Source organism: Gorilla gorilla, chromosome 14 (genome assembly GCF_029281585.2).
Source record: "Gorilla gorilla gorilla isolate KB3781 chromosome 14, NHGRI_mGorGor1-v2.1_pri, whole genome shotgun sequence".
In the NCBI taxonomy this organism is placed as follows: domain Eukaryota; kingdom Metazoa; phylum Chordata; class Mammalia; order Primates; family Hominidae; genus Gorilla; species Gorilla gorilla.
Window position 1 is genome coordinate 34,064,213 of NC_073238.2, and position 14,176 is coordinate 34,078,388.

The 14,176-nt window shown below is 42.5% G+C and overlaps 1 protein-coding gene across 13 annotated transcripts in view; it reads right to left on the reverse strand.

The window, feature by feature from the left end:
- The window catches only part of PSPC1 (paraspeckle component 1), a 130,108-nt gene that overhangs the window by 109,286 nt on the left and 6,646 nt on the right, over nt 1-14,176 (reverse strand). For all 13 annotated transcript variants that reach the window (XR_010130488.1, XR_010130485.1, XR_010130489.1 and 10 more), the window contains exons 2-3: nt 12,489-12,790; nt 21-116 (exon numbers count right to left, since the gene is read on the reverse strand). Coding sequence is in view for 5 of the 13 variants with exons in the window: in XM_063697166.1 (XP_063553236.1) it covers nt 21-116; nt 12,489-12,790 (398 nt within the window). In the remaining 8 variants the exon portion in view is untranslated. The remainder of the gene's footprint in view (nt 1-20; nt 117-12,488; nt 12,791-14,176) is intronic.

Here is a 14,176-nt window from a genome sequence, read left to right on the forward strand (position 1 = left end):
ATCTATTAATAAAATCTTACTTATGATATTGTTGAGTTTTCTGCATCAGCTTCTCTGGCAAGCCATCTTCATCATCAAACTGCTCCATGGGTTCCACAATGACTGGACGAGGGGTCCTGGATAGGTATAAAAGCATTCATAAAAATTAACACAGTGCCAAGAATTAATACCGTCTTAAAAGAAATGTTTTATAATAATAAAGATATATACTTAGAAAATGTCTCACTTGAGAAAAATGTCTCAGAAGTATCATTTGTACTCATAAAAATCAGTCAACAGCCGAAGCAGTGGCTCACGCCTGTAATCCCAGTACTTTGGGAGGCCAAGACGGGCACATCACTTGAGGTCAGGAGTTCAAGACCATCCAGGCCAACATGGTGAAATTCCATCTCTACTGAAAATACAAAAAATTAGCCAGGCATTGTGGTGTGTGCCTGTAATCCCAGCTACTCAGGATGCTGAGGCAGGAGAACTGCTTGAAGCCGGGAGGCAGAGGTTGAAGTGAGTCAAGATCGCATCACTGCACTCCAGCCTGGGCAACACAGCAAGACTCCATCACAAAAAAAAAAAAAAAAAAATCAGTCAATAAACATTTACTGAGTCAGAGAGAGGTGAATGTCAAAAGCCACAAAAAGATGAGTAAATAAAGCAACAATTATGAACCAGCATAACGGCTATAGTTAACATTTAGAAAGTATAATGAAAACGAATTTGTACCCAACCCATGTTTTATATGTGTGGTCATCATCACAGCCACTGCTTCAGCTATTGATTGATTTTTATGAGTACAAATGATACTTCTGAGACATTTTTCTCAAGTGAGACATTTTCTAAATATATATCTTTATCATCAACATGTCCCACCACCTCAACCCACCCATCTGTGCCCACCACCCAGTTTCCCTGTATCTATCAGTATTGTTCAGAAAGTTCTTAAAAATGTTGGCCAGCAGGAACAATGGCTCACACCTGTAATCCCAGCACTTTGGGAGGCTGAGGCGGGTGGATCACAAGATCAGGAGCTTGAGACCAGCCTGATCAACATGGTGAAACCTCGTCTCTACTAAAAATACAAAAAATTAGCCGGGCATGGTGGTGCACGCCTGTAATCCCAGCTACTCAGGAGGCTGAGGCAGGAGAATCGCTTGAATCCAGGAGACGGAGGTTGCAGTGAGCCAAGATCACGCCACTGCACTCCAGCCCAGGCGACAGAGTGAAACTCCGTCTCAAATTAAAAAAAAAAAAAAAAAATTTTAAAATTAGCCAGGTAGCATACACTACTCAGGAGGCTGAGGTGGGAAGATCACTTGAGCCCAGGAATTTGAGGCTGCAGTGAGCTATGATAGAGCCACTGCACTCTAACCTCGGTAATAAGGCAAGACGTCATCTCTAAATAAAAATAAAAATAAAAGATGTTAGCCAGACAAAAAGGGAAAAACGGAAGGCAGAAGACACCACACATTCAAGGAGAAAAGCTGGGAGAAGGAAATGACAAGAAGAGTGGGTGATGAAAGATATGACTAGAGGCCCTCCTTCTTTACTGTTTTCTTCAGTAAAATAGGAGAAAAGGAGAGTTCATGGAGGGGAAGAGGAATAAGCAGAATGAATGGCACACTGATATTAAAATTTCCTTTGAGATCGGCTCTTCACCATGCAAGGAGCGTTAAAATCTATTTATACTACCTTCAAAACAGTGATGCTTCAGAGAGAAAAAACTAAGCTAGAGAGATGAAGGGTTTTTGGACTCCAAAAGCTTCTCTTACACATAATACCAGAGATTAACACAGACTTTAGATCCTAAATGTAAGAAAAGATACAAAATAACTTTTCAAAATTATTACTGAGTTAGTGAAGACATTTTAAGGAAACAGTTAAAGCAGGTATGGAATATCATGGAGTGGTGGAATGAGATTATAGAAACCTCAGATAAACTGAATAGGAACCCAAAGGTAAAGAGACTTAAGATGTGGTACTTCTAAAAGTACCCAAAAAGGCCCAGGGCCAAAATGAAGATGATGCATTTTATGGACCATTCATCCGCTGGAAGCTATGGCAGGGCCACAAACATAGAACAGTAACAGAATCAGATAAAAGGTGCACCTGAGCAGAGGCCAACAAAGAAACAAGCAAACCCCTCCAGTAACACAAGACCATCCCCCTTCAAAGAAACTTCAGAAACAGAATTAAGAGGGAAAAATGAACTAAGCAGATGATATGTCATTCATCAGAAATGACAAAAGTATATGAAGCCAAGGGAAACCGTAATCAGAATTAAGAGAAAACTCTGACATCTCTGTACTCTCAAATATGTTAGAGATTTTAACAAATTGTAAACTTTTCACATGTAAGTTTGGGCCACTAGACAACTCTTACACAGTACGGGAGAGGAGAAGTACAGATTTCTAAGAGGGAACTTAATCGATACAAACAAGTTTATAAAGTCTCCCTCTACCACTCTATATATCATCTTGCTCCTACAATTCCACTTCTGAAGAGACATAAACCAGTGAGCAAAGATCAATCAGGCTGGGCGTGGTGGCTCACGCCTGTAACCCCAGCACTTTGGGAGGCCGAGGTGGGTGGATCACGAGGTCAGGAGTTTGAGACCAGTCTGGCCAATATAGTGAAATGCCATCTCTACTAAAAAAAATACAAAAATTAGCCAGGCGTGGTGGCACACGCCTGTAGTCCCAGCTACTCGGGAGGCTGAGGCAGTAGAATCGCTGGAACCTGGGAGGCAGAGGTTGCAGTGAGCCGAGATCGTGCCATTGCACTCCAGCCAGGGTGACACAACGAGACTCCGTCTCAAAAAAAAAGATCAATCACAACCACATTCATCTAATTACACAACATAAAAAGACCAAGGAACATGGGTATGTATTGTGTACAAGGAAATTACTTAAGGGACTGTGTCTTATTTTTATTTATTGGAACACATGCTAAAATGTGTTTCTATCTATGGTTTCATTGTACATACACCACTCCCTATAGAAGCTCCCTTTGTCCATTTTCTGACTCATCTTGTTTATTTCACTTTCATCTTTAGGTATAACCAAAATTTGTAAAACTCAACCTAAGGCCGGGCACGGTGGCTCACAGTTGTAATCCCAGCACTTTGGGAGGCCAAGGCAGGTGGATCACTCAGGAGTTTGAGACCAGCCTGACCAACATGGTGAAATCCCGTCTCTACTAAATACAAAAAATTAGCTGGGTATGGTGGTACATGCCTGTAGTCCCAGCTACTTGGGAGGCTGAGGCAGGATAATCACTTGAACCCAGGAAGCGGAGACTGCAGTGAGCTGAGACTGCACCATTGCACTCTAGCCTAGGCAACAAGAGCAAAACTGTTTCCAAAAAAAAAAAAAACTCAAATTCTGTTTACCATAGGTATAATAACTAAATTTATTCTTTTTTCTTGAGACAGTGTCTCACTCTGTTGTCCAGGCTGGAGTGCAGTGGGGCAATCACAGCTCACTGTAGCCTCAACCTCCTGGGCTCAAGATATCCTCTGGCTTCAGCCTCCCAAAGTGCTGGGATTATAGGCATGAGCGACTACGTCTGTCCAGGTTACTCTTTTTGCAAATATAAGTATATAATAAGTACAAAACAGATCAAAAAGAAACAAATCAAAATGTTCAACCATAATGTTAAATCTGAAGTTACTGCTTGGGTTTTTGTTTTTCTCCCCATTTTACCACCAAGTCAATCATTAGTTTGGTTATAAACTTGAAGGACTGAGAGAGAGAGGATTCGGGACTGAGGCCCTGGGGTTTAGAGCAGGTTATGAGCTGCATAGCCTTTGGCTAGGAGGTTCCTGCGCTAGCTGAAGTTTTCTCTGAAGTTTTCTCATCGGTAAAATGGGATATCAGTGCATCATAGGGTTGTTATGATAACGAAAGAAGAAAGGTAGGGCACTTAGCACAGTTCTTGGTAAAGAGAGTTCATTAAATGAAAGTGAAGTCGGCCAGGTGTGGTGGCTCACGTTGGTAATCTCAATGCCTTGGGAGGCCAAGGCAAGTGTATCACCTGAAGTTAGGAGTTTGAAACCAGCCTGGCCAACATGCTAAAACCCCATCTCTACTAATACAAAAAATTGGCCGGGCATGGTGGCCAGGCAGTGGCTGTGGTCCCAACTACTCAGGAGACTGAGGAACGAGAATTGCTTGAATCCGGGAGGTGGAAGTTGCAGTGAGCAGAGATCACAACACTGCACTCCAGCCTGGGCAGCAGACTGAAACCCTGTCTCGGAAAAAAAGAAACTGAAGGTTTTTTTCAGGGGGTAAGAGAGAGAAAAGGTATTTCAGTGTTCTTTCAGGCTTGAAAATACTAAAATTTAAAGTATTAATTTATTTACAAAAAAACTTGAAAAATGTTTCATTGTGAAAAAACTTAAAATAGCAAGTTTTGCAGAAGAAACAAGGCCCCTGAAATCCTAACATATGGAGAGGAGCTCTGATCACATTTTTGTGAAAACCACTTAAGACTTGCCTTTCTGTTGGATATATGCATAAGTTTACATAAAGTGAATTACCTATACATGCTTTTTTTCAGACATCCAATGTACTCAATGTAAAATGGCACCATTTTACGCACTGCATGCATGCACAATAATTTTTTTAACCATACCAACTGGTATACATCTGGGGTTTTCATGTTTTCTGTAATTATATATAACATCAACTACGTATTTGTGACTGATCTTTCCTCATTGTGGCTGATCTTTCCTTAGAACTGTGGAAACAAGGTAGAATATACAGTACTAAAAAAAACATGGTGACTTAAGGGCTGGGCAAGGTGGCTTGTGCCTGTAATCCCAGTACTCTGGCAGACTGAAGTGGGAGGAGCATTTGAGGCCAGGAATTCCAGGTTACAATGAGCTATGATCGTGCCACTGCACTCCAACCTGGGTGAGAGCAGAACTTACCTTAAAAAAAAAAAAAAAAAAGGTGGCTTAAAAGATAATGCAATATTTTGCACATGTAATTTCTTTTTTTTGAGACAGGGTCTCGTTCTGTTGCCCAGGCTGCCATGCGGTGGCATGATCACTGCTCATTGCAGCCTCGACCTACCAGGCTCAAGTGATCCTCCCACCTCAGCCTCCCACGTACCTGGGACTACAAGTGTGCACCACCATGCTTAGCTAATTTTTTTATTTTTATTTTTTGTAGAGATAGGGTTTTGCCATGTTGCCCAAGCTACACATAATTTTTAAAACGAAGAATGTGTAATGATGATGACAATTTATTTCTGCACTGAATCACCCTTATAGACATGTACCATTTTGTGATGGTTTTTCATTTTAGCTCAGTTGCATATTTATAAGCATGGTTGAGAATAGTTGAATAGTAATGATAAAATAATTATCAGGATGCAGCCACGACAAACATGGTGAAACCTTGTCTCTAGTAAAAATTCAAAAGTTAGCTGGGTGTGGTGGTGCGCACCTGCAATCGCAGCTACTCAGGAGGTTGAGGCACAGGAATCACTTGAACCCAGAAGGCAGAGGTTGCAGTGAGCCAAGATCATGCCATGCACTCCACCCTGGGTGACAGAATGAGAGCCCATCTCAAAAATAATAATAATAATAATTACCAGGATGACAATATTAATAAAATATTTTATGATAGAGAAAAAATAAAATCACTAGGATCTGATAATGATATCTTAGATTTACAAAATGACACAACAGATCCATGTGGTAATTTTAAGAAAAGGGATCTAATTTTTTTTTCTTTTTTTTGAGAGACAGGGGTCTCATGACGTTGCTCAGGCTAGTCTCGAACTCCCGGGCTCAAGCAAACCTCAGCCTTCAGAGTAGCTGGGACTACAGGTGCCTACTACTACACTCAGCTTGTTTTAATTTTTTTAATTTTTCTTTTTGTTCTTTTGAAGACCTCTAAGAAATAAGGAAGTATCAATCTTTACAAATAACTACAAATAACAAAAAAGGAAATATCAATCTTTACAAAAAAAAGAAAGCAAAAAACTAAAACTGGATCCAATTAGCACTGATAGTATATCAAGGGTTAATGTTGCTTTCCTAAAAAGTTAAGTAGCAATTTATACTTATCAGCAGGTTTTCCTAGATAACTCATTATTTTCAACAGGCAATGGAAATATTATAATGTTTTTCTTAAAGAATTTTTTTTGTCTAAAAGTAATCTCATTTAATGGAAAGATATGATAAAGCAAATAAAATGTTGGAAAAAGTAATCCCTTTCCAATATAAATATAAAATAGGAAAAGTACAAAATTATTTTTGTACCCTTCTGCACAGGAAAGTGTGCAGAAAAGAGTTTTAAAAAGCAAGCCTGCAGCTGGGCGCAGTGGCTCACGCCTGTAATCCCAGGACTTTGGGAGGCTGAGGCAGGCGGATGACTTATGGTCAGGAGTTCGAGACCAGCCTGGTCAACATAGTGAAACCCCGTCTCTACTAAAAATACAAAAATTAGCCAGGTGTGGTGGTGAACATCTGTAATCCCAGCTATTCAGGCAGCTGAGGCACATGAATCGCTTGAACCCGAGAGGCAGAGGTTGCAGTGAGCCAAGAACATGCCACAGAACTGCAGCCTGAGTGACAGAGTGAGACCCTGTCTCAAATCAATCTATCAATCAATCAATCAATCCTACCAGCCAAGAGCGGTGGCTTGTGTCTGTAATCCTAGCACTTTGGGAGGCCAAAACGAGCAGATCACTTGAGCCCAAGAGTTCAAGGCCAGCCTGGGCCACATGGCGAAAACACAAAAAGTAAAAAAATTAGCCAAGTGTGGTGGCACATGCCTGTGGTCCCAGCTACTCGGAAGGCTGAGGTGGGAGGATCATGTGAGCCTGAGGAGGTTGAGGGCATAGCGACCTATGATCGCATTCAGCCTGGGTGAGAGTAAGACCTTATCTCCAAAAAAAAAGCTATCAATAAGAAATCGTTAGTTAACTGGGTGTGGTGGTGCATGCCTATAGTCCCAGCAACTTGGGAGCCTGAGGTGGGAGGATGACTTGAGCCTAGCAGGTTGAGGCTGCAATGAGCTGTGATAATGCCACTGTGCTCCAGCCTGGGAGGCACACTGAGACATTGCCTCGAGGAAAAAAAAAGAAAAAAAAAAAGGACATGAACAATGGCTCACACACTTGTAATCCCAGCACTCTGGGAGGCTGAGGCCAGCTGAGACAGGCGGATTGCTTGAGCTCAGGAGCTGAAGACCAGCCTGGACAAAATGACAAAATCCACCTCCACAAAAAATACAAAAAGTAGGCCTGGAGTAGTGGCTCATGTCTGTAATCCCAGCACTCTAGGAGGCTGAGGCAGGCAGATCACCTAAGGCCAAGAGTTCAAGACCAGCCTAGCCAACATGGTGAAACCCCAGCTCTATTAAAAATACGAAAAAAAATAAAAAATTAAAAATTAAAAAATAAAAATAAAATGGAAAAGCAAGATCTATGACAATCTGAAGAAAGAGCATTCTCTAAGGAAAGAGAATAAGAGCACAATCTCTGACAAGATTGTGTTGTAAAACAGCAGATATAGCATGAATTTCAGTTTTAGTATCAATGCTAAATAGTCGAAAAGAAGTTTTAAAATGCTTACAAATCAGCAACTAAGCTCCATAGAGCGAGGAAACAAAATTTTTTAAATTTTAGGGATCAATTCCCTAAACCCTAAATTCCCTAAACCCTAAAACATCTGAATGATCCCAACCAATAGCTGACAGCACCATACAATAAGCAAATACAAAGAACCTAAATAGCCAAAAAAAATTTTGAAAAAATAAAATTGGATGATTATACTACCTGATTTCAAAGCTTAGGGTAAATATGGTAATTAAGCAAGTACAATTTTGGAACTGACAAACTGGTCAATGAAACAAAAAAGTATAGATTTTTTTTTTCCTGGCTTAATAAAGATGCAAGGGTAACAGGGTAACAAAGGGGAAATCATAAATTTTTTCAATTAATGGTGCTGGAACAACTGGAGACCTGCACGGTAACAAGGATTTTTATGTCACACTCAAAATGTATAAATGTAAAAGCTATAAAATTTCTCAAGAAAACATGAGAAAAGCTCTGCAATCTTAAGCAAAGATCATACAAGGACACAAAAAGAACAAACCATACAAGAACAAAATTTGATGAAATTTGGACTTCATAAAATATAAAAACATCTGCTCTTTGAGGGTCACTGTTAAAGTTAAAAAACTTTACAGATGCAATGGCTCACGCCTGTAATTCCAGCACTTTGGGAGGCCAAGACAGGAGGATAGTTTAAGCTCAGGAGTTAGGGACCAGCCTGGGTGACATAGCAAGACCTCATATCTACTTTTAAAAAAAAATCAAAAAATTAGCCAGGCGTGGTGGCGCATGCCTGTAGTCGTAGCTACTCAGCAGGCTGAGGAAGGAGAATCATTTGAGCCCAGGAGGTCAAGGCTGCAGTGAGCCGAGATCACTCCACTGCACTTTGGCCTGAGTGACAGAGCAAGACCATGTACCCCACCAAAAAAATAAATAAATAAAAAGAAAAGAAAATTTAAAAACAAGCCACAGACTGGCAGGAAGATTTATAATACAGACATATCTAGATTTCATAATTCAGTAAGAAGACAATCTGCCCAATTAAAAATAACAAGCAGGGGCCGGGCGCAGTGGCTCACGCCTGTAATCCCAGCACTTTGGGAGGCTGAGGCGGGCGGATCACAAGGTCAGGATATCGAGACCATCCTGGATAACATGTGAAACCCTGTCTCTACTAAAAATACAAAAAAACTTAGCCGGACATGGTGGCTGGCGCCTGTAGTCTCAGCTACTCAGGAGGCTGAGGCAGGAGAATGGTGTGAACCCGGGAGGTGGAGCTTGCAGTGAGCCGAGATCACGCCACTGCACTCCAGCCTGGGCAACAGAGCAAGACTCTGTCTCAAATAAAAGAAAAGGAAAAAAAAATGAATAAGGGGGACATCTAAAAAAATGGACAAAAAATTTTAGATATTTCAGGAAAGATATATAATTGGCCAAAAAGCACATGAAAAGATGCTCATCATTAGTCATCAGGAAAATAAAATTTAAATCACAATGAGATTGCGCTAAACTAGAATATCTAAGTCTAAAAACACCAAGTGGCAACTGGGCACAGTGGCTCACACCTGTAATCCCAGCACTTAGGGAAACCGAAGCAGGTGGATCACTTGAGGCCAGGAGTTCCTGACCAGCCTAGCCAACATGGCGAAACCCCATCTCTACTGCAAAAAAAAAAAAAAATTAGCCAGGCATAGTGGTGCATGCCTGTAGTCCCAGCTACTCAGGAGGCTGAGGCACAATAATCACTTGAACTCGGGAGGCAGAGGTTGTAGCAGCCGACATGGAACCACTGCACTCCAGCCTGGGTGACACATTAAGACTCTGCCTCAAAAAGCAAATTAACAAAAAATTAAAAATAGGCTAGGCGCGGTGGCTCACGCCTGTAACCTCAGCACTTTGGGAGGCCAAACTGAGGTCTGGAGTTAGAGACCACCCTCACCAACACGTAGAAACCCCGTCTAACGGCCGGGCGCAGTGGCTCACGCCTGTAATCCCAGCACTTTGGGAGGCCGAGGCGGGTGGATCACGAGGTCAGGAGATCAAGACCACCCTGGCTAACACAGTGAAACCCCGTCTCTACTAAAAATACAAAAAATTAGCCGGGCGTGGCGGCATGTGCCGGTAGTCCCAGCTACTCGGGAGGCTGAGGCAGGAGAATGGTGAACCCGGGAGGCGGAGCTTGAAGTGAGCTGAGATCGCGCCACTGCACTCCGCCCTGGGGGACAGAGCGAGACTCCGTCTCAAAAAAAAACCCCGTCTTACTAAAAACACAAAATTAGCTGGGCATGGTGGCGCATGCCTGTAATCCCAGCTATCTGGGAGGCTGAGCCAGGAGAATCGCTTGAACCCGGGAGGCAGACGTTGCAGTGAGCTGAGATCGCGCCATTGCACTCTAGCCTGGGCAACAAGAGCGAAAACTCCGTCTCAAAAAATAATAATAAAATAAAATAAAAATAAAAAATAAAAACACCAAGTGTGGGTAAAATGTGGAGTAACTAGAAGTCACTCACTCATTGCTGGTAGGAATGTAAAATGATACAACCACTACGGAAAAGAGCTTGGCAGTTTCTTATACAATTAAACATACAGCAATTTACCCCTAAATATTTACCTAAGCCACATGAAAGCCTAATATTCACAAGAAGCCTTGTAAACAAATACTTATAGTAGCTTTATTCACAATGGCCAGTAGTTGTAAGCAACTCAAATATCCATCCATATGTCACGGACAAAACATAGTTATGTCCATACCATGGAATATGATTCAGCCATAAAAACGAACAAAATACTATACACACAAAGATATGAATGAAATCTCATGAACATATGCTGAGCAAGAGAAGCCAGACACAGAAGAATACATACTATATGATTTCACTTAATATTAGAAAACACAAAACTTATTTATAAATAAGAAATAGCTATCTAAGGCAGGTAGAGTGCAGAATAACTATAAAAGGGCACAAGGGAACTTCTGTGGGGTAACGGAAGTGTTCTGTATTTTTATTATGGCAGTGTGTTACATGAGTACATATGTTTGTTAAAACTCATTGAGCTCAGCCGGGCGAAGTGGCTCACACCTGTAATCCCAGCACTTTGGGAGGCTCAGGCAGGTGGATTACTTGAGGTCAGGAGTTCGAGACCAGCCTGGCCAACATGGTGAAACCCCGTCTCTACAAAAATATGGGCCAGGCATGGTGGCTCATGCATGTAATCCCAGCACTTTGGGAGGCCAAGGTGGGTGGATCACCTGAGGTCGGCAGTTCCAGACCAGCCTGCCCAACATGGTGAAACCCCATCTCTACTAAAAATATAAAAATTAGCCGGACACAGTGGCTCACGCTTGTAATCCCAACTACTCGGGAGGCTGAGGCAGGAGAATCACTTGAATCCAGCAAGACTCCATCTCAAATGAAAAAAATACAAAAGATTAGCCAGGCATGGTGGTGCACACCTGTAATCCCAGCTGCTCAAGTGGCTGAGGAAGGAGAATTGCTTGAACCTGGGAGGCAGAGGTTACAGTGAGTCAAGATCGCCACTGCACTGCAGCCTGGGCGACAGAGTGAGACTCGTCTCCAAAAAAAAACAAACAAACAAAAAACCACCTCATTGAGCTCTACAACAGAATGTCTTTTATTATTTTATTATTATTTTTAATTTTCTTTTTAAATAGAGACAGGGTCTCACTGCAACCTTGACCTCCTGAGCTCAAGTGATCCTCCCATCTCAGCCTCCTGAGTAGCTGGGACTACAGCGCAAATAGCTGAGACTACTGTGCACTCCACCACGCTGCCCCCAAGATGTTTTTATGTTGTTGTTTTTGGTTTTGTTTTTTAGGCAGAGTCTCGCTCTGTCGCCCAGTCTGGAGTACAGTGGCACAATCTGGACTCACTGCAACCTCCGCCCCCCGGGTTCAACCGATTCTGGTGACTCACCCTCCCAAGTAGCTGGGATTACAGGCACGCAGCACCAAGCCCTGCTAATTCTTCATATTTTTAGTAGAGACAGGGTTTCGCCATTTGCCCAGGCTGGTCTCGAACTCCTGAGCTCAGGCAATCCACCCGCCTGGGCCTCCCAGAGTGCTGGGATTACAGGCATAAGCCACCGCGCCTGGCCCAAGGTACTATTTTTTTTGAGACAAGGTCACTCGGTCACCTAGGCTGGAGTAGAGTGGCATGATCTGGGATCACTGCAACCTCTGCCTGCAGGGTTCAAGCAATTATCATGCCTCAGCCTCCTGAGTAGGTGGGATTACAGGGATGTGTCACCACGCCCAATTAATTTTTGTATTTTTAGAAGAGATGAGGTTTTGTTTCTTTTTTTGAGACAGAGTCTGTCGCCCAGGCTGGAGTGCAGTGGCATGATCTCCGCTCACTGCAACCTCCGACTCCCGGAGTCAAGTGATTCTCGAGCCTCAGCCTCCCCAGTAGCTGGGACTACAGGCATGCACCACCACGCCCGGCTAATTTTTGTATTTTTAGTAGAGACGGGGTTTCGTGCCATGTTGGCCAGGCTGGTCATGAACTCCTGACCTGAGGTGATCCGCGCACTGAAAGTCTGGGGCTTGAGCCACTGCACCCCTGAGGTGCTTTTTATTGATGTAAATTAGGTGTCAATAAAGCTGATTACAATTTCTGAAAGGATTACCTTAAGTTTATAGATTTTACTTTGTATATATATGTTCATTAAGTTAAATGAAATCATAATACAAAACACTGCGGAGATTTCAACTCTGAAGTTTGAAGAAAGTACATGACTCTTGACTCCTACCAGTACACGAAAATTTCTTATTTATATTCAATGAATATTTACTCAACACCTACTTACCATATGCTAGTATGAACTGCAATGAAAGACAGAATTCCAAAACAGAGAGAAGCCCATATGTAACTGGATAGAAGAAGGACAAGATATTTAAAACTTACGTTGTTAGCAAGAATGCCCCATCACCACATCTTTCCAGAGCCTTTCGTGCAGGAGGTTTTGCTGCAAACTCTACAAAACCTTTTCCTGTAGCTCTACCGCGATCATCCACAACCACAACAGCTTTCTCTACTGGACCAAACTGAGAAAATGCTTGCTCTAGCAGCTCATTGGAAACAACTGGAGAAAGGTTCTTGACAGTCAAGGCTGCTCCATGTGTAGCGAAGCGAATCCGTAGAGGTCTGCTCTTGAGAATGGTGCCGTCCAGCTCTGCTTTTGCAATTTCAGCCAGGGTTCTGGATTCCTTTTTAGGAAGAAAAAACATTTTTAAAAGATGACAGTAACAGAAAAAATTCAAAACAGTGTTTGGCTTCTAGGGAGAACTAGGTAGCTTTAGCAAATGGCTGACAGGGTCGATTTGATTTTGTATCTTTTAACTTTGGTATCACATGGTTTTTAACTATTCAATGATCATTTTAAACATTTTAATTAAAAGGTCCCAACTCCATTGTTTTGTTAAAAGTAATCATTTAAAGATTAGTTCTTCGTAAGGCCAGTTACCAACTATTAAATATTCAAAGCAATATAGTTTTAAAATCTCCTACATATATTAAAAACACATATTAACAACTTGACTAGAGGCTGGGCACAGTGGTTCACCCCTGTAATCCCAGCACTTTGAGAGGCTGAGGCGGGCGGATCACCTGAGGTCAGGAGTTTGAGACCAGCCTGGCCAACATGGTGAAATCCCACCTTTACTAAAAATACAAAAATTAGCTGGGCGTGGTGGCGGGTGCCTTAATCCCAACTACCTGGGAGGCTGAGGCAAGAGATCTCTTGAACCTAGGAGGCAGAGGTTGCAGTGAGCCGAGATGGCGCTACTGCACTCCAGCCTGGTGAACAGAGCAAGACTCTGTCTCGGAAAAAATAAAAATAAAAAAACAATAATAACTTGACTAGAAACTATCATCAAAGGAGTAATTCTCCATACCCTTTATGTTTTTTATCTTTTTTTTTTTTTTTTTGAGACAGAATCTGGCACTGTCACCCGGGCTAGAGTACAATGGCGTAATCTCGGCTCACTGTAACCTCTGCCTCCTGGGTTCAAGAGATTCTCCTGCCTCGGCTTCCCAAGTAGCTGGGATTACAGGTGCCCGCTACCACGCCCAGCTAATTTTTTGTATTTTTAGTAGAGACGGGGTTTCACCATGTTGGCCAGGCTGGTCTGGAACTCCTGACCTCCAGATTTGCCCACCTCAGCTTCCCAAAGTGCTGGGATTACAGGCGTGAGCCACCGCACCCGGCCTGTTTTTTATATCTTAACAAAACATCCCACCTCTCTACAGCCAGACAAATCACCTTTTCTTTTTATTTTCATTTCTCTTCAATTTTATATGTAAAAACTGTTAGTTCTTGGGTTTTTTTTTTTCAGGGGAGGGAGGTGTCTGAGACAGGGTCTTACTCTGGTGCCCAGGCTGGAGTACAGTGGCACAATCATAGCTTACTGCAGCCTCAACCTTTGGGGCTCAAGGGATCTTCCTGCCTCCCAAATAGCTGGGTTTCCGGGTGCATGCCACCAAGCCTGGCTAATTTTTTAATTTTCTGTAGAGATGGGGGGGGGGGGTCTCACTATATTGCCCATGCTGGTCTCTCGAACTCCTGGCCTCAAGCAGTCCTCTCGCCTTAGCCT